Genomic DNA, 20,660 nt, shown 5'->3' with positions numbered 1-20,660 from the left:
TCTGCCCTTCTCTGTGCGCAGGGGCCCTGTGTTGTCAAGACGCAGCACGAGAAGTTGTAGGGAAGTTGCCGGCAATGCAGACCCCACAGCCCTGCCTCACTAGGAGATTAAGATTCTCCTGGAGGAGGTTGACAATCTGTGTCTTGGTGAACTCCTGGGAAGCCACAACAGACGTGATCACACTGTGTCCCATGACAAGGTTGAGGATTCTGCTTGCTGGCCAGTTTGGGAGATGGGAAACAGAGACCCCCCCCATTTCCTCTTATAAAGGTAAATTTGAGCCAAATTCAAATTCAACACCCTTAAAAATGGCACAATCTTTTCCCCTTCCAGAGTTAGGAAATGAGCATGTTTGGGCATGCTGAGTGGCTGCTAGATTGCTGGGCACCAGCCCAGATTCAGCAGCCAAAGTAACAATTAATTACTTTTTTGTGGATTTACAGAAAATAACTTTCTCTTATTATTTCAGATGACTATTTAGGTAGAAAAAGCAAATAAAACGTTGTTCATCTTGAATTTTACCTGATAAGACACTTAAAAGGTGTGTCACTGCAGAATCAATGAGTAAGGTGTCGGCTATTCAGTCTTGTGATACGCAGACCCTTTGAGAGAGCCTAGAAACCTCCCTATCACAAGACGGGCAGAAGAAAGTGGCTGGCCCGGCCAGGCAACCTCCATACCTGAGTCTTCTCCGTCGCCGTGGGCCACAGCTGTCTGCACAAGACCTTCTTGAGGACATCGGGAAGGAGGCTGACAGTGACCAGAAGAGTGATGCCCAGCCAGGCAGGCCCACTGGACAGCATGTGTATGAATACATAGTACATCCGCTGATAGCTGAGGAACGGCCTGGGGAGAGAGAGAGGGCACTAGTAAGAGGCTGCCTCACCAGGAGGCATGCCACAAATTCAGGCTGCTTCTCAAGCCCTCCCCAAGGTGCCAGCCTCAGAGCTGTCAGCCCCTGATCACACCACCTCGAATCTGCCTCCTGGAGTCTTAGAGTGAGAAAAGGAAGAAGGAATTGTAGGCTGTGCCCCAAAGGGAAACAGGGATCCCACAGGCCCAGCATCTGGGTGAACTTCCCACATCAGCAGTATTCACATGGAGGTTGGTGGGGTGTTGGCCAGCAGGCCCAGAGGCCACCAAATGCTTTGAACACATGCCTCCAGAGGAGACAGAGGAACGGAGGTTGGTTCCCAGTGTGCTGACAATGGCTTCCTTGGCTCCATGCTCCCTGTTTCCACACAGGACCTGGAAATTACCTTCTTCTTCCTGGCACCACAAACAGCCCACGGATAGAGTAAAGCCCCACCTCCAAGGATAATACAAAGTGCATGTGGACACAGAGTGATAACCAGAATGACGAATGGGGAAGGGTGACACTTGGAGACAGGGTACCCGGAGCTGGTGGGAAGGTGCCTGTTGCTTACATGCTTACACATATAACTCAGCAGAGAGGGTAGAGAAGTCATGCAACTCTCAGGCCCAAGGTCCCAGCCGCCCCTACTCTGCCCCACAAAGCGTCCCCTCAGGTCCTGGCAGGACCTCAGTTCTGGCTTTCTGGTTGGGAGGTGGCAGCTGGAGGCCACTCAACGCTGTTCTTTGCTTCTGCCCAGCTCCAAGGGAGGAAGAAGCTAGGATGGTCTTGTCTGAGGTCGCCCCTCCCCAGGGGCTGTGATGCTGAGTGAAGAGACGTTGCTTTGGGCCTTATAGCCTGGCCAGGACCAGGGCAAGATGAGCCTATATAAGCAAAGAGTGATGTAGATGCACCTTACTTCTCAGGGGCTGCCCCTCCCATTCCTCCCTGGCCCAGGCTCTCAGGTCACAGGGCCTTTGGCCATGGTGCTAATTCAACTGAAGGGGACACAGCATCCTTCAGGAGTTGGGTTTCATGTGAGGTTGAGCTGCTGAAGTCCTTTGGGAATGTCACAGCACAATGGCCAAATGATTCTGCCCCATGCTGAAGGCTGTGGGTTCAAAGTGTCCACAAAGAACACACGGGGAAGAGTAGACTTCATGTCCCTATGAATGGTGTTATGAGCTGGTAGGATGAACTGAGGTCCTGAGTTTGGATCCATGTGGCAGCACTAGAGAAGGAGATGAGGCTGAGTGAAGCCAGTGCCAACTCCTCCACCCAAGTCATGTCATGACACGGCAAGTGCTGTTCACTAGGTGCTGAGCATGCTTGCTGCTGTCATGTTCTGCAACTTCCAGCTGCCAGAACCACATCAGTTGTTCACTCAGGGCAGTGTGAACCGCCTGTGTGCCGGAGCTCCAAACATGCACCATGATACTATGAACACAGGTTCCAACAGCAACTGGCACTCCAGTGCAGGAGGCCATGGGCTGTGCAGAGCACGCACCTTGAGTCCTCAATGACGGGGTGTGGGGCAGTTGGGGACACAAGGGGTTTCAGGATTCTTACCAGATAATCCCCCCCCAGAGCAGGGAGAAGACGACGTAGAACAGCAGTGACCCCCAGATGACAAAGTGGTTTATCCAAGTCCAGTAGTGTGTGTCCAGCGCCAGCTAGGAGAGAAGGGGGTACCAACAGTGGCATCATCCGCGCATGCAGAAAGGAGGGCCAGAAAATCATCAGAAACGAGGCGGAGCTGAGACACGATGGCAGAGTGCCCGCCAAAGCTGAAAGAAAACCGCACTGAGGCAAACCATGTTTCCTCAGAAGACAGCTGGGATTGCCAGGTTTTCCTGAGTCACCTGGGACCTCTGGCTACTGTGTGTGTGTGTGTGTGTGTGTGTGTGTGTGTGTGTGTGTGTGTGTGTGAGAGAGAGAGAGAGAGTGTGTGTAAGCATGAAGCATCCCCCATGCTGACATACTCCTGCCTAAGAAGACAATTTGAGGAGTCTATTTGCATACTCTTAAAGACCCAATGTGATGGGGTGGGGACTTTCAGAACCAAGTTCTCCCAGACTCTGACTGTGGGGGCTGCAGAGAGAACCTGAGTTCAATTCCTACCATCCATGGCAGTTCGTAACTTTAGTCCCAGGGGATCCAAGGGCACTAGACACCCACATGGGACAGACATACAGGCAGACAAAACACCCATAAACACAAAACAAACACAACTAAATTAAACAACTCTGAAATACATGAATTTATGCAGACAGATGTTTTAACTGTACTGGGGCTGGGGCTCTGTATTGCAGAGCACGTCAGTTTCCATGCTTTTATAAACACTCAGCTCTTCAGTCTCTCTCGAGGGGCTCTGAAGTCCATGTGCCAGGCAGTGCACACTTGCGGGCACCTGGATATGAACTGAAGGAGACGGCTCAAGACACTTAGCATGGGGGTGCCAGTGTCAACGTGGAGCCTAGGGAGAGCTGCAGGCAGGCTGGTCCCGGCTGGCGTGTGCCCACAGCAGTAACTCACCTTCAGCGTGACGGTGAATACCATCACAGTGAACACCAGTGTCCCGAAGGTCCAGTTTCCAAACATCTGTGAAGACAAGAGTCTAAGTGAGTGCCTGCTGCTGTTTACCTCTCCTCCCTCATCCCAAACACGGATGCTAGAGAGCATGACCCATGGCCTCTGCACCCCAACCCAAAGATATGGAGACTACAGTCTTCTGAGCTAGAGAAGGCAAGAGTTCAGACGGCCATAAGCCAGCACATGGCCAAATCTGGCTCAGGGATGCATCACATTAGTGTCCTCCTGGCCCCTGACACCGGCCCTCCTGTGCACCAGCGCATGACTGTCAAGAGTCCTAAGATTTCAGGTTCGGCAGGCCACGCGGCTGAAGCCAGCAAACAGTGTGCAGATTTGGACCCCAGCTAGGCTGCTCTCTATCAAACGGCCGACCACCGCATTCCACACTCAGGGAGCCTGCCCCTGGTGACAGACATACACACAGCTGAGGGGCCCAGCTGTTAGAACACTGCAGGAGACAGCCAGAGGAGACACCAGAACAGAGGTGACAGCATCGGGGAGGGCTTCTCTGTGAAGACCTCAGGACAAGGAGGAGTAGGCAGGCGGCACAAACTAGACAAAGGCTACTCCTCCAGCATCTAGGCCCCTGGCCACAGCCATGGCTGCTAACAGCTACCCAAAAAGGAGGGAAGACCAAGTAGTAATGGCTGCCTTCCTTCGAGTGGGGACTCAGGCAGGACAATGGGAGGTACAGACAGGAGTCACACTCTAGGAACTGACATGTTTCTCAACTACAGACAGACACAAGTGAGGTCAGTAGCTGCAAGCCCTTTCTCTCAGAAAAGCCAGCCTCCACAGGCCTTCTGCAAGAATGGTTCCCTACATGCCACATGATGTGGAGACAGTTGGGTTCTGTCAACTACACCTCTCACAGAACATTTCCAGAACTTCCTCAAAGTTTTATTTGACTCAGGGGCTATGATGCTAGTACTTTGCCTATGGTTAGTTTTAATCAAAGACACATGCCTATAACCATACAGGAATCAGGTTTCTGTCACTCCGTGGCCTGCAGGAGCCCTGGGCATCAGGCCTTGGAGACACTGACTGCATAAGGAGGCCACCATGTCCTGTTCTTCATCCTCTCAGGGCTTAGAAACAGCACCAACAGAAGCCCTTAGACCTGCATATGAGGGCTTTTAGCCAAAGGCCGCTTGGTCACTCTGGAGTAGCTACTGCTACAACTAGCAGGGAGAAAGCAGAGATGCTGCAAGGTATGTGGGGCTGGTCCCCACAGGAAGAGAGCCAACACCAATGCCCAGAGTATGTGATTGACAGAAGTGGGTCACAAGCACTCTCCCACAGGCTTTACCTCTGGGACAGGAATATTTTTACAAGTCAGGGGCAGCAGACTGGTGGCAGCAATGACGTCATTTACCTAAGGGGGTGTTGGAGAGCAAGCAGTTGGTTTGTTTAATCACAAGCTATAGGTGTTAGCCAAATGGTGACCTACAATAAGGGGAGTAGAGGCTACTGTCTCAACTCCAGCTCTCCTGTGCCATCAGTTGTCACAGAATGAGAGAACTCATAGATGACAGCATGACACAGGTACAGGTATAAGCAGTGGGATACGCAGATCCCAGCAGGACTGTATACCAGGCCAAAGTAAACTTAGCAACTTGTTCCTCCCACACCTGTTACAGGGAGGAAAGCATCCCTCCACCACTGCCAGGGTTCCCTTGAGTTCAGTGGTTAGGGCAGACCTGGGGTACCATGGTGGGACACTAGGCCCTGAGTTCCTGTAAGGCACACAATCACCACCACCACTTTAAAAAATATTTATTTACTATATATGAGTGCTCTACCTGCATGTACACCTGCATACCAGAAGAGGGCATCAGATCTCAGTATAGATGGTTGTGAAGCACCATGTAGTTGCTGGGAATTGAACTCAAGACCTCTGGAAGAGCAGACAATGCTCTTAACCACTGAGCCATCTCTCCAGCCCATCACCATTACTTTTATAGGCAGATGAAATGTAACAATCCCAAGTCAGGAATTGCAGACTGGCTAGGAGCCTAAGAAACATGGTCATCTGCCTCCCTGTGCCCATGGCTCTTGGCTAGTGCCAGTGCACTGGGATGGGATGGATGGATGGATGGATGGATGGCCACAGAGCTGTTTCTATGTAATCTTCATTTCCTCATTTATTTCCAGTGGGAGCCTTCTGGTTGCCTACCAAGAGTCTCTTAGTATCTTCTAGATTCCTTAAGGACCTCTGTGTGGGATGTAAGTCTAGGACACCAGTCCCTTGGCCAGATAGTCACGTTTCCGCATGCCCCAGGGATGCTTCCACTTCTGACTTCCTCAGGACTGAAAGCATATCTCCACTGATGTCTAACTGACCTACATCTCCACAATGACCAGCACTGATGGTCTGACTGGCTCATAGCTTAACAACGCACCTCACTGACAGCTCAGCTCTCAACAATACCTGTAAATGAATGGTCTGAGTAATCAACACCTTCACCATCCGACCGACTGACATACAACTCAACATGTACCTCCATCCATGGTCTGATTGACTTCAGACAGCCCCAGACCTGTAGCAATGTCCTAGGCCGGTCCCACCTGTCTGTCTGATGTCAGTCCAGTCCTCGATTCTTTCTCTTCCCTGAGGACGAGTGTCCTCATAAGGTCTTTGCTGCTCCCCAAAGCCTTTAAATCTACGCCAACTTAATTTTTACATGTAGTAATATTCCACAACAGACATGGCTTTGGCTTAAGATCATCGTCACAACACCCGTTCACTCCTTTGGGCCAACTCTACACCCCCGCCTGTCAGCTGTATGCTGTGATCACACACCAGGGACAACCATCCCTTCTGTCCTCTAGGTATTTCCTGACTATTATAACATTCCAAATTAAATACCAGGCTAGGAACAGCCCAGGGATCAGCAAGAGTGTGGTGATTAATGCCTCAGTAGCATCAGAAATTCTTCTATGGATTTTGATGTCAGTGCAAGAAAAATTCATAAGCAAACTTTAAGAAATTATTCATAATTCCATTGTCTTCATACTACACGAGACCTATGAATGTTCCCATGAGACACTGCACCTTTTTAGAAAAGTCCTTAACAGCAGGCAACAGAGTGAGCTTCTGATCAGAACAGTCTGGAAGATGCGCCCTGGATCCATGGGGAGTGTCCAGAACTATCACCACAAAGCTGCAAACCCCGACCTGAGAGGGCCTTGTCCAGTAGCCTTTGCACTCCAGCCCTGTGCATCTAATAGTTTCGTATCTCGTACCCCAACACCGGCTTAACCCAGGCTGAGGAGGGCTTCCTAGAGGCCTGGGCACAGGGTGCTGTGCATGACTAGAAACCTCATCTCTTCCTTGGCCTCCTGGTCATCCCAGTTCCTCCATTCCTACCTCACAGACAGATGTCAGTGTCTACCCTGGAATGCAGTCAGGGATGTCGAGGCGACTCTGGTCTTGGAGTTCCACAGACAGACCAGAGCACACTCCCCATCATGCCTGGCTCTGAATTCCTTTGTGTCAAGACGTCAATCATACATGTGGACCTCTACTGACAGGCTTATGTGTGTGGTGAAAGCGGCCACCAAGACCCTTCTCAGCGGCAGAGCCCTGCAGGGGGCTCAGGGGAGGGTGTCTCTGCCCACGACACTTGTTTTCTAGTTTCATTTCTAATTCCAATGAACAAGAATGGCTAATGCAGAGCTGTGGGTGACGGATGGGGCACTGCGGGGCCACCGAGAAGCATCTTCCCAGTAGCCCACACAAGGCCTAAAGGACACTCTACCTCCAGGGCATTCCTGGGGAATGTCTGTCACTGTACTCTGAAACACTGAGGTGGGTGCCACAAGGCTGGCACAGGTCAGGATCTGAGTTCTGGACACACTTCACACCAGTTTCCTAACCTGTGTACGCTCCTTCCTCAACCTCCCTCCCCATGCCAGAGACCACCAGATGAAGGGCCCTTGAGTGGCAAGATGTGGTTTGACAGTGAACAAGTGCTGACACCGAGTGTTTAGGACATGTGGGATGATGAGGTGCCCCTTAAAGGCTGACTTGTGGGCAATAGTGTACAAGTTACCCTGACACAGATGACCCTGCTACCATGTTTACCGGCTGGTGGCTTACAAGACACAGATGACCCTGCTACCATGTTTACCGGCTGGTGGCTTACAAGACACAGATGACCCTGCTACCGTGTTTACCGGCTGGTGGCTTACAAGACACAGATGACCCTGCTACCGTGTTTACCGGCTGGTGGCTTACAAGACACAGATGACCCTGCCACCGTGTTTACCGGCTGGTGGCTTACAAGCATTGATTGATGACAATAAAAGATCACAGCAAGCTACAAAAAACCTTACAATCTTTAAAACAGTGAAATAAATTTTAGCATATCTTCAGGATCAAATTTAGTAAAACACTGATTTTTATTATGTTGCAAGAGATCAGAGCTTTTAGTTATGGGGACACAGAAACAAACACACAAACTGTCAGGCCACAGGCCACACCTGGGCATTTCAGCCTGACAGCCTGAGGGATCAGCATGGGGAAGACAACATGGGAGAAGAGGGGAGCTGGTTAAACGAGAAATGAGAAGCATTTCTGTCTTCAAGCTCCCTGAAGGGATGGCTACAGAGGAGTTTTCTCTGATGTCAATTGCAGTGTCTATTTGAACAGCCATCTCAGAACCTGTGACCTAACTGGGCTAACACTAAGCTTGGAATTGAGATTCCATGGAGAAGATCTAAGGTCTACTTGATGTCACTTGTTCCCCAAGGTGGCACCGGTATGCCACCAAAGCACGGTCCCTACCAGGCCTGTACTCAATTTACAGTGACATGCAGACCTACGGGGCCAGCTTAATAATCCCCTTCTACTGAAGCCTTGACAGAAACCCAGGGAGAAGACACCTTGCAGGGTCAGGAGGCTCTGACACCAGCACAGGGCAGAAATGGCTAACAGCTTTTCTACCAACAAAGCACACAGGAGAAGTCACATTTGAAAATATTTTCAAGAAATATTTTATTTATAATGCACTCCAAAAACACAGAGAGGACAAACCCATAGTGTCTTACCATGCTTGTGTTGGTGGTCATTATCTGAGGTGGGAAGGGAAGCAAGTGGCAAAAAGAAAAAAGCAAGATACGAATAAAACAAACCCCAGAAAGTAGGCAAACAACAAGCTGCTCTCCATTAGAGAACTACAGAGCTACTCACTGTAAAGGGGCCATGCTCACGCACTGGAGAGACACGCACACCACTTAACTCCCATACGAAAGTACAGTGGCTGGAAGAAACCACGGAGCCACTGGGTTCAGCTCATGGCGGGTGCACACTGTGAACTGTCAGGAAAACCTCAGGGCCAACCTTCCCCTACATCTGGTGAGTGTGACACGTCCTTCCTCTAGGCTGCTCATAGATGCACACCCATATAGATGCACACCCATCGGTGCTCACCTAACCACAGGCCGAGATCTTCTCACACGGCTGCTCTACACAATGACTGTACACAGTGGGGCTCATTACTAAGTAGTGAAGCCACAAGATCACACTCAGTACTGACCTGTCCGTTGCTGGTCACGGTTGTGTTTTCAAACATGAAATAAGCACCAAAGAAAAATACCAAAGCGTCAAATACGCCGAGGAACGTCCAGTAAATGAACACCCGCCAGCGGAGCAGTGCATTCTTGGCGATGTCTCTGAGGAAAAGAGTGGAGAAACTGTGACATCAGCACGAGGGCCACCCTGTCCAGCCCTTCTCTTACAGAAGGAATATCATACGCAGTGGGTGGATGTAGCACCTGTCAATAATAAATCTGACAGCCTATAGGCAGAAGATAGGGGGTGGGACATAGAAGGCAGAGAGGATTCTGGGAGAGAGCCAGGTACAGGCGATTCAGCCAGCAAGATGCTAAGAGGGTGGATGCATGGTAAGTGAGCTCAGGTAACCAGGCACGTGGCAGAATGTACATTAGTATTATATGGGTTATTTTTTAAAATTTTTTTTTTTATTTATTTAACTTTATGTGCATTAGTGAGAATGTAATAGGCATTACAGACAGTTGTGAGCTGCCATGTGGGTGCTGGGACTTGAACAGACAGTGCTCCTAACCACTGAGCCATATCTCCAGCCCCTATATGGGTTATTTTAAGCTATGAGCTAGTCAGAGAAGAGCCTCACTGTAGGCCTAGGTATTTGTAAAATCATTTTGATTGTCATGAGTCATTGTTCTGGGAGCTTAGAGAAGGGAGGAAAAACCTCCTTCTACACACTCTGCCCATGTGTCCCTAAACAGCATCAACTGGGACCAAAAGACATGGAGGCTGCATCCTCTGACAGAGAAAGCTGCATTTCCTCAGACCACACTGCTGTACACCAATGCTCTCCACTGGCTCTTGAATCTCTCAGTCAATTGTATAGCTGGTAAAGAAAACCTGGTGCACTCTTGTCTTCTAAGTGTGACTGACACACAACAGCACAGACACATCTGACATATGATTACACACTGAGATTTAAGGTTGCTGGAGTCCAACTCCCGTGGGTTCAAGAGCTCCAAAAGACGAAGACGTGGCAACGGTATAATGAAGGGAGTGACCACCAGCCTGCTGTTAAGGAGATGGCCCTGAACAGCTCAAGCCTCTGTGTTTCATTTCAAAGCCACAAAGCATACAATTTCAGTTTTATTTCCTCAAATATGTTCCAAGAAACTAGATAATGATTCTCTGAAAGTTTTTTTTTTCACAAGTTTTCTTCTCATACGCTTTATTTTCCTTAGGCAGATATTTAACCTTTTGGCCTCGTAGTTAAGCGCATCTCTGTGGTAACTTCAACACCTCGCTGGCAGCCTACGTACTGGACTTTACACGTTTTTACTGACTCTTCTCTGACACTATCTGCATTTCTGTCCCGTGCAACCATAGCCAAGATAAGGGGATTTATTCTGTTGGCACAAAAGCTGGTTGACTCCAACCCTTCCTGTCTCCTTACTGCCTGAGGTTGTGGTACCTACAGACGAGGTCCTTGCTCCTGCACTGACGTCCTCATGCTCACGGGTGTTCATTAACCTCTCTGAGCCATTCTTGCAAGGGCTGTTTCCTGAGACAGAATACTATGTGCTGTTCTGAGCATAATTACGTGCTTCAAGATCTCTTTTGTCTTTCTTAAAACTTTCCTGGGTTTTGAGTTGCTTTAGGAATCATCATCTCAATCTTGTTATGTATTTTTAACAAATCCACCTTAGAATTATTATTATTTTTTGTTGTTTTTTTTCTCTCTCGATAGATCCTTTTATCAGTAGAAAGTAACAGATTTTTCTCTCTCTCTCTGTTTTTCTATACAGGGTTTCTTTGTGTAGTCACGGTTGTCCTGGACTCACTCTGTAGACCAGGCTGGCTTTGTACTCAGAGATCTGCCTGCCTCTGCCTCCTGGAGTGCTGGGATTAAGGGGTGCACCACTGTGCCCGGTGTACCTTAGAGTTATTAAGAGATTTCTATTGTGCCATTGCTGAACCCATTACAGACAAAGTGAAAGGAAGAGCTGCCAAGAGCACACACGGTGTTACACTAGAGGAAAGGGAGCACCCCATGGAAGTCCCAGGAAGAATAGCCGAGGGTGCAGATTCTGTCACACTGGTCCTTGACACACATACAGAAGCTCCCTCACGTGCTTCCCACGAGGAGAGCCATCCACAAGGCACTCAGACGCTGCTCCCTAGAACAGAGCCATGGTTTCCACCACATGAGTTTCTAGGCCTGTTCAGTGCACTCACTAGTTTGTCTACACCATTCCCTCTGTGTCGACATCTGAAACACTGCACGCACACACGCACGCACACCTCTACCTATTTCCTCAAACTTCAAGGTCTCTTAAATGGCTAAACATTAAAAGGAAGGCCCCAAAGCTGGTGACTACATCCTGTGGAACTGGACAGGAAAAGGTTGTCTGCTGCTATGTGGCTTCTGAAACTACACAGGTGAAGAGACCTCACAGAACTAAGCACATACATGTGTGTACACACAGGAAGAAGACAATAGACCCTGGGCAAACTGAATGAAGTAGGTGAAGAACAATACTGTGTTGGCTGGCAGCATCCAACTCATTATTACCGGGAGAAACTGGACAAAAGCAGGGGATCTCCTTCTTGTGTGTTATCGAAAAAGACTACAAAGAAACACTGCATATGTCAGAAAATCTGGGCAGTTCTGAAAGAGTAGAAAAGCTATTGCCTTAATACTGAGAATTGAAGCAGAGCCGAGGAAGGCTCCACTCCTAGTTTTCCCAACTCTACCAAGATCAGGGCGCAGAAGGGGTTCACGTCTCTACCATGCTGTGACACGCAAAGGAGGCTCCTATGTGCATCCAAGCCTACTGCAGACCCCATCACCTGGTGCATCCTCCAGGACACTCGCTGGTTACTTCTATCCGGTGGGAGCATGCACACCAGCTTTGAAATCCCACCAGTGGGAGCTGATGGGAGGACTCTGCGCTGCTTCCTTGCCCCCCTGTGCTGCACAGAAGAGCTGTAGGGGCTCACACTTGCCCAGGGACAGAGGCACACACCTGTAAAGGGATGGGTCTCTCTTGAGCACTTCAATGCCCACGTGCTGCTCCATGAGGCTGTACAGGAGAATTGGGAGGGAGGTGAAGCTGATGTTGTAGAGAGTCAGATACGCAGTATCGTACAAAGTCTGCAAGAAGGAGAAGCAAGCTGAGTGGCGCTCCAGTGGCTTGAACACATTGATGTTATGATTTAGCATATTACTGTGTGTGCGTGTGCACATGTGTGTGTGGAGAACAGAGGTCAGCATCAGGTGATTTGGAGCTCACTGACCCAGGCAGAGTGGTTAGGCAATGAGCCCCATGCGGCCTACTGCCTCTGACCCCTCATCACCAGAAGGACAGGCCTATGCTGCTATTGCCTGCTTTGAACATGGGTGCTGGGGATTTGAACTCAGGTCCTAATGCTTACACAGCAAGAACTTTACAATTGTGTCATTTCCCTAGGCCCTGAGTATGCTACATTTTAATTTGTAAAAAGCATAAATATATAGAAAGTGCACCTAAAATGCATAAAAGCCACCATTTTACAGAGACAGACAAATGCAGCAGATTTTAAACTTCATGAAGTAAATTTGCCAGGTTTAAAATTCTTCAGGTCCAGGCAGAGTTTAGCTCCCTAATTTGCAATTCTGTTCACTTTAACATCTTTCAGCTTCAATTAACCTGGCCCTGGTGGCTCTGGATACAAGCTACTGGCCACTGTCCATCTGAGCACATGGTACATGGGGACAGAAAAGTGTCTTCCCAGGCAGCAAGTACTGAGGAGTCTCCCAGGTGACCTATGTCTGCATCCTGCATACTTCCATGTCTGACTCCAAGGATGGCCCACACATCTGTGAAGGTTCAGGTGTGGGTGTAACCCTTCCAATGTAGCCGTACAGCCCCACCACAGGGGCCCATTGGCTATGTCATTACAGGCTGTGTTCAGGAACATATTTAGCCTCACCACACCCAGACTGGGGGCTGGCAACTCCTCCGCTCTGGCCCTTCATCTTTGTCTATTGACAAGGGCAGGAGGATGGATGACCCCAAGCCCCTATCAGATCCACATAGGGTCCATCTGCACATTCCTGAAGACTGTCCCCTCACTATGGCCACCCACAGGGAAGGAAGGCAAGACCACGGTGAGCTTCCAACTTATGGCATCAGACTGACCTGCTGTGAAAATCCGCAGAAGAACTGGTACAAAAACTGAGGGAAAATGAAGCAGACATTCTGGAAAATAAGTCGTGGCCATTAGTTCAAGGGCGTTCTGCAGAGATGCCTAGAGCTCAGCAGCCACTGCCAACACATCATGCTTCCTACGGGGCACTGGCCAAGTGAGCCCAACGACCCACACAATAGCTGAGTAGGGTCTGGACATGATTCTCTTCAGGACAGGTCTATGGTGGGGCCCTGGAGAACACGAGCAGCAGAAGGGAGACACACTGGTTTAAGGCAGTGGCAATTGAGAATTGGGCAGCAAGGACCTGCCTGCACGGACAGCACCAAAGACATCTGCCCTCAAACATCTTACGACTCTTCCTCTGGCTCCATGTTACATTCTGAGAAAGTTCAGGAAGTATCAGGGATCCTCTTTTTATAGGAACAACCTACTTCTTAATGGTCACTTCTGTTTGTAGATAAATGGCCCTGAAAACACTAGATCACCTGATGCAGGTCTCAGGCCACTGAAACTGTGGAGAGAACTGAGAGGAGAGAAGTACTTCCTACCTTATAAAAGAAGTATTGCACAAGCTCAGATATCCTGATGTAGTAAAAATGCCCGTGAACAAGAAGCATCTTCTTCAAGTGCTTGAACTTGGGTATTGCATAGTCGCTGTTCCTTGCAGCTTGGCGACCCTCCTTCCCAATGACGCCTAGAATGACGGGCAGATAAACTTGTAAGCCAGAGTCAGCTAAGCCCAGGAGATCACTATCCCCTCGTAAAAGCACAGGTCACAGGGGGAGGCCCAAGGTCCCTCTGCATGCTGAGACACAGCCTCTGTCTACCTAATGAGCATCGATGGCTTACCTATGCCCACGTGGGCCTCTAGAATCATACTGACATCATTTGCACCATCACCGATTGCTAAGGTAATAGGGTGCTCCTTTGAAAATTTGATTAACTTAACAATCTGGAAAAGAAAGAAACATGAAGTTTATCATCTCTGTTTCAGTTTTGTTAGTGTTATTAACTGGGAAGAACAAAGACATAAAGATGGTGCAGGAAATGGGGAAATTGTTAGCTTAAAGCTCATTTACAGCTCTCAGACTATTTCCTCCATAGAAGATCAAACAGTCTCATAAAAATTAAGATAAATCAATGGCACAGCTTCATGAAGGCATGAACACAACATTAGAGTTATGTTCAGGTATCGGAAAAGCCTGGGGCCAATGCCAGCACAGTAGTTTTCAAAAAGCTGCTTCAATTCCATGCCACTTGGTATCAAACAATTTTTTTAAAAAGTTGTTTCTAATGCTGTTTTAATTTTCAAATTTGTCATGTATAAAAATCAAATATGTCAACTTAATGCAGTAAGTACTCTTCATGATTTCTCTTTATTTCTCAGTTTCCAGGTTGATTTCTTTATAGACTTCCCTACATGCATTGCACTTTAGTTTAGGATTAGGATGCAAGACTGAGAAGGAGGCAAAGCAGAGTGCTTTCTTCTTTCAAGACAAGAAATGGAACATATATGCACTTGCATAAAGAAATGGAGAATCTGAAAATAGTACTGGAAATCCCAGGCTCCCATCAGGGAAACAATTATAGAAGGTTTACATGAACTCAAGCACAGAAGGGAGCTGGGAAAAAGCCATTTTTATCCCAAACAAGATACCTGCGAGTAACTGTACCCCAGCCTGTGCTTTCTGAGAGCTGCCCAGGGACTTCCTGACTGTGTCTAGTGACAGCGGCTAACTGGAGCAGCAAGCTTGCATACGAAAGAGCACCTCCCCAAATCTGGCTCTCAGACAGACATAATGACTCTTCCTTTATGGCTGAGCCAGCTGAGAGGCCCTGATTTCCTCAGGAGCAGTTCAAAGCTCCTTGCATCACACCTGAAATACGCTACAGTGAAGCCAGACCCCATTCAGGTGTCTGAATGTTGTAAAGATACCATGTTTACGTACGCCTTCCACAATACAGTTGATGTGTTTACAAAAATGATCTGGGTATGTTCCCCAAGAACAGGGGAAGTGCCGAGTCCTGTCCAGAGGGAGAGAGTCACATCCTGACTTCCCTGGCACACAGAGGTCTCAGTGAAGGCAAGCTCCCTGCCCACCCCCTTGGAGTAGATTCCCAAGGCACCATGGGGTCTCTCTAGGAGGGGCCATCCAAGCCCGACCCTCAGGGAGGATCTAAGACTCAGGTTCTGAATTTCCATTTGTCTTCCTAATTGTTTAACAACCCAAGACTGTGAGACTTAGGAAATAAAAAAAAAAAAAAAAAAAAAAAAAAGGCTTTTTCCCTACGGCGTAGGAGTGAGCCGTTCCTGACCTGGGCCTTCTGCAAGGGTGCCATTCGGCAGCAGAGCACAGCGCTGCAGTTCCTGCAGATCTCCAGGAAGAGCTCTCTGTAGTTGCCCGAGGAGCTCCCATCCTCCCGGGGCTTCATGATCAGGGACAGCGCTGCTCCATCGATGATCAACCCATAGTCGTGCATATCTGTGGAAAGTCTTCAGAGCACACAGAAGGGCAGGACCACTCAGCCACTGCACCCGCAGTCTAGAGCACCCACGCCTGGAAGTCCACAGTCTACAGCACCCACGCCTGGACGTCCACAGTCTACAGCACCCACGCCTGGACGTCCACAGTCTACAGCACCCACGCCTGGACGTCCACAGTCTACAGCACCCACGCCTGGGCGTCCACAGTCTACAGCACCCACGCCTGGACGTCCACAGTCTACAGCACCCACGCCTGGACGTCCACAGTCTACAGCACCCACGCCTGGGCGTCCACAGTCTACAGCACCCACGCCTGGATGTCCACAGTCTACAGCACCCACGCCTGGGCCTCATGTCCACAGTCTACAGCACCCACGCCTGGATGTCCACAGTCTACAGCACCCACGCCTGGGCGTCCACAGTCTACAGCACCCATGCCTGGGTCTCCACACTCTAGAGCACCACATGCCAGGCGCCCACAGTCTAGAGCACCCACACCTGGATGTCCACAGTCTACAGCACCCACGCCTGGGCCTCTATAGTCTAGAGCACCCATGCCAGGTAACCACACTCTAGAGCACCCACGCCGGGGCCTCCACAGTCTACAGCACCCACGCTTGGGCCTCATGTCCACAGTCTACAGCACCCACGCCTGGGCCTCCACAGTCTAGAGCACCCACGCCTGGACGTCCACAGTCTAGAGCACCCACGCCTGAGCCTCCACACTCTAGAGCACCCAGGCCAGGCGCCCACAGTCTAGAGCACCCAGGTCAGGCGCCCACAGTCTAGAGCACCACGCCGGGGCCTCCACACTGCAACCGGAGCACACTTGGTACTAATGCGCGGTATCAGGGGTCTTACAGCTCTCCTTTCATCACAACAGTCTTTACAGTACTGGATCCACCTTTTTGAATATGCTGTAAATTCACATTTTAAAGAAAACTCTTCGCTCAGGCAAAGCAGCCACAGCCTCCTGTGGGTCCATGTACGTCTCAGTACACAGGGAGGGTAGAGTGGTTCTTCATTTCTGGTCTCATGCCACCTTTCCTCTGTCTGGCTAGTATCTCCTGGGCTTTCTGTCCTGGTGACCTCATTGTTAGAACATGGTCAAAGCCTTCCTTTGCTGAGCTTTAGAGATTTATTTTTAAGAATTTAAATATGTGTATGTCTGTATGTAAGTATAGGCACACACCTGCACAGACCAGGAGAGTCCAACCTCCTGTTACATGTAGTTGGGAGCAGCCTGGGAATTGAACTCGGCTCCTCTGGAAGAGCAGTGCACACTCTTAACCATTGAGCTGCCCCTCCTTACCCTTTGCCAGGCCTTAAAATGACAAGAACATCTGCAATCCCATAAGGAAATGACTTTGTGCTGTTCTTAAAACAGACTAAAATTTGCACAGGTCTAGAGAGGCGATCTGTTTTGCCAAATTCTTATGACTTTTAAGACTGGCCAATAAGATGGTTCAGTGATTTGGGATGCCTGCTCCAAGTCTGACTGAGTTTCACCCCCAAAAACTCTATGGTGGAAGAAGGGAATTTACGGTTTTCAGTTGTCCTCTAATCTCCAAATGTATGCTGTGGCACATGCATGCTGACACCCACACAAACAAATACAATGTGGAACAATGACTCTGAATCGGAAGCAGGCGAGACCACCCGCAGCTGGCTCAGCCAACGCTGGTAAGGCAGGCCCCTTTCAAGTGTGTGCGTAAGCTGGTGGACATTCCTGGAAAGACCCAACTTCAGCAACATGCTCTCTCAGACAAACAGCCTCCACCATTACTAACTACCTCTGGCTTCCGGGGCAGTATTCTGAACATCCATGATAGACGCACAAGGCACAACAGAAGATGAAAATCAAAACATCTTTCTACACCCCTTACCCATCAGCTGGAAATCCAGGCACACCCAGCTGCACACAGAGAGCTCCGGTCTCATTCACTGCATCCACCCGACCTACCCCGGTGCAGGCACTAGCACCCCATGGAGACCCAGGCCCCATTAGGTGGGAGAGGCTGCATACCCCGAGAAGGAGTCTCTGGTCAGGCTCCCACTGCAGCGCAGTACTGTCTTGCTCAGCTCGAAGAGGACATCATGCAGGCTCTGCTCCTCCAGCCTCTTGGTGGTCAGCTCCAGCAGCTGCGTGCTCCTGCGGAACAGCTTGCAGGCATAGCAGGTGGCTGAGGCCGTCTCCATCTTGTCCCCGGTGAGCACCCACACCTTGATACCTGCCTTCTGCAGTGCCTCAATCGTGTCAGCAGCTTTCTCCTGAAGCCTGGGAGCACAGAACCCATGGGGGGAGGGGGCGCGAGTCAGGCTCCAAAGGCCAACAAATAAAGAACTTCAAGACACACGAAGTCACGAAAACACTCATCCCTACAGAACAGCACATGCAACATCTGTGTAAAAGGACTGGAATCTGCTCCCAGTGTTACAAGTGCTACAAGGCTCAGCCAAGCATGGGTGAGGATTTAAGGAAGCTGTTCTGTGTGATGGCCTTCTGCTGAGCCTCACCCTTCCACAATCCAGTATCATTTCCCCTAGAAGAACAATCACAGCCAGAAACAAAAGGAAAAAAGGCATCAGGAAATGAGGAATGTCTTTCCTTTTGGTGCTGCGTGTTCTAATGTTGCTACTTGTCAAACTGGAGTCCAGGCTTTGAGTAATATGTCAGATGCTGGTAATAATTATGATTATGATGATGATGATAATGATGACAGCTGCCCCACATTAGCTAACATCTATCACTGGCTTAGCATGTGCCAGCACTATGTAAAATCTGGTATGACCTTCTACCTCTACATGACCCTGCAAAGTCAGACTAGTCCCTGGGAGGAAGCCCCAGCTGGAAGTGTAGAGGTCCTACTATTCCAGCTACATTATGAGGCTAGCCACCTCCAATCTTGTAATTCTCTGGAACAACAATAAGGGAGCCGAGGCCTGGAGAGGAAAGTTTACCAGTGTGCTAGCTTTGGCTTTGAAGAAGTGACTTGTGATCAAACATCGCTGCCATGGGACATTGTGCCTGTAATCCCAGGAGGGTGCATGTTCTGTGTCTCCTGCGCTATACAGAGAAACCTTGTCTAGGAAAAGAGTGTCTTTTCACTGCTGCTCATCCCTACACGCTCCCGGGTGTCAACCTTCCATGGGCTAACCCAGCCATGTCAGCTGACCTTTCAGAAGCTCCCTCCCTTTCTGCATCACTGTCCTCAAGACATTGTTCCCTTGTACCTGGGAATTCTAGAAGCTCTTTCTCAGTAATTTTATCAGCTACAATCACTGGTTTTACAACAGTCCACTTTGTTATTTTAACTTTCTTCAACAAACAATGACAAATATTTTGATGACATTAAGATCTAAAATGTCATAGATGCGTTCTTAAGGGCCAGCAGCAGTTGGGAAATAATTACTCATCATTTCTAGGGCATGGAAAAAAAAATAAAACCGGTCTCCCATGTGTGTTGTGATGTGAAGATGTTACTCTCCCCTGTTGGAGGGAAAGTGTCCTTTAGGTATCTTTTGTGGTCAGTAACAAACCACCCAGTTATAACCTCCGGGTGTTACTCTGTGTGAAGGAAAACAGATGAGCCTTGTCCTGAGGACATACACACTGGCATACGATGCCCTCCACCCCACCCTCAAGGCCCCTCACCCATCTGTAACTGAACACAGACACTCGGCATCTTTACCGGTCCTCAACAGCTGTAGCACCAAGCAGAATGAGGTCCTTCTCGATCTGCTCGTAGGCTTCTGCTAGTTTCTTCTCCCGATCTTGAAGTGCCACTTTGGCAGCCTGCAGCAGCTTGCAAACAACTTCATATTCTTCCGGCTCGAGCCTCTTGTAGGCAACACACAGGGTTCGCAACCCTTCCTGTGGAACACAAGTCAGCGTTCCATTTGAATCTAATGCCATCTGCTAAATGCATTCTCAGGCCTGCCTCCTATCCACCTCTGAAGAGAATGAATGAGTCATAACCCAGCCACCCTCGAGGGATTACTGAATTACATTAAATATGGCCAAGCATGTGCACTACAGAACTATAACCTATGATACCTGGTCCAGGCCACTACGCCGGAACACAGACTCTGATCCTTCATGTACATAGATAGAGTTCAGTTTAAGCTTTGGGGAGATAATACTTCGCAATGTTGATGTAGTGGTGTTTCCAAAGCTGGGAGCTGGAAAACTGCAAGATTATTCATCCTCATGCTGGGACATGGGAAACTAAAATAAGCATGAGGGATGAGGGGTTCTAACACATGGAGAGAATGTGCGATGCAGTTGTCAAGGCCATGTGGCCTGCCACTCCGCCTCCCTCCAGCCAAGACACCGAACTATCACTGAGTGGCAGCTCCTGGTGTGGCACCTTTGGGTGTTTCTTACTCCTTCAGCTTAATTCCATGTACAACAGTATAATACTCACAGGCCTCCTAAGCAAGCACTTCAGATTCTGAGTTTTAGACTTACAAAAACTATTTCCTGTGTTGTCAACCCATCATGCAGCTCTTCAGGTTAACAGGCCACGGTTTGTTTCATATCTCAGACCGCCTAACTCCTGTGAAGGACACACTCTAATCCTTCAAGAGGGAGGGGCACAGAGGCAAAACACACTGCTTCATCCGCAAGGCAGAAGAACCATCAGACAAGAACAAAGTCTCTAAAGATAACCACCTGGAACTTTCCAGAGTGGAGAATATTGTGAGTGGTGAATAAGGCTTTCAGAAATGAATTGGCCTTTGCCTGCACAGGTAGGCAGGGACTTTCTTCTGTGGGGATATGAAGTAGAGGTATACTTCATACTCCTGCTAAGTATGTTAAAAGTCCTGTATGCCACTCCACCGAACTGCAGAAACACAGTCACACTTGGAGACTACCGCAGAGCACTGTCCCTTATAAACACAGATACAGTAATCCTTGGCAGCACACTAGGAAACGGAACTCAACAGCTGTGAGAAGACTGTATGTCGTGAAGAGACTCACTCCTGAATGCCAGACTGATTCAGCAAAAGAAATGGGCTAGCGT

General features: G+C 49.1%; 1 protein-coding gene across 3 annotated transcripts in view; it reads right to left on the bottom strand.

Annotated features, from left to right (window-relative positions):
* Positions 1-20,660, bottom strand: part of Atp11a (ATPase phospholipid transporting 11A) — a 110,586-nt gene that overhangs the window by 8,607 nt on the left and 81,319 nt on the right. For all 3 annotated transcript variants that reach the window (XM_060381381.1, XM_060381382.1, XM_060381383.1), the window contains exons 18-28: positions 19,326-19,507; positions 17,660-17,911; positions 15,465-15,642; positions 13,998-14,100; positions 13,697-13,842; positions 13,139-13,198; positions 11,984-12,111; positions 8,986-9,121; positions 3,389-3,454; positions 2,423-2,526; positions 681-846 (exon numbers count right to left, since the gene is read on the bottom strand). In XM_060381381.1, the coding sequence (XP_060237364.1) occupies positions 681-846; positions 2,423-2,526; positions 3,389-3,454; positions 8,986-9,121; positions 11,984-12,111; positions 13,139-13,198; positions 13,697-13,842; positions 13,998-14,100; positions 15,465-15,642; positions 17,660-17,911; positions 19,326-19,507 (1,521 nt within the window). The remainder of the gene's footprint in view (positions 1-680; positions 847-2,422; positions 2,527-3,388; positions 3,455-8,985; positions 9,122-11,983; positions 12,112-13,138; positions 13,199-13,696; positions 13,843-13,997; positions 14,101-15,464; positions 15,643-17,659; positions 17,912-19,325; positions 19,508-20,660) is intronic.

This window comes from Meriones unguiculatus, chromosome 4, assembly GCF_030254825.1.
Source record: "Meriones unguiculatus strain TT.TT164.6M chromosome 4, Bangor_MerUng_6.1, whole genome shotgun sequence".
Lineage (NCBI taxonomy): Eukaryota > Metazoa > Chordata > Mammalia > Rodentia > Muridae > Meriones > Meriones unguiculatus.
Note: the sequence above shows the minus strand (reverse complement) of the source record. Positions and strands in the feature narration are given on the sequence as shown.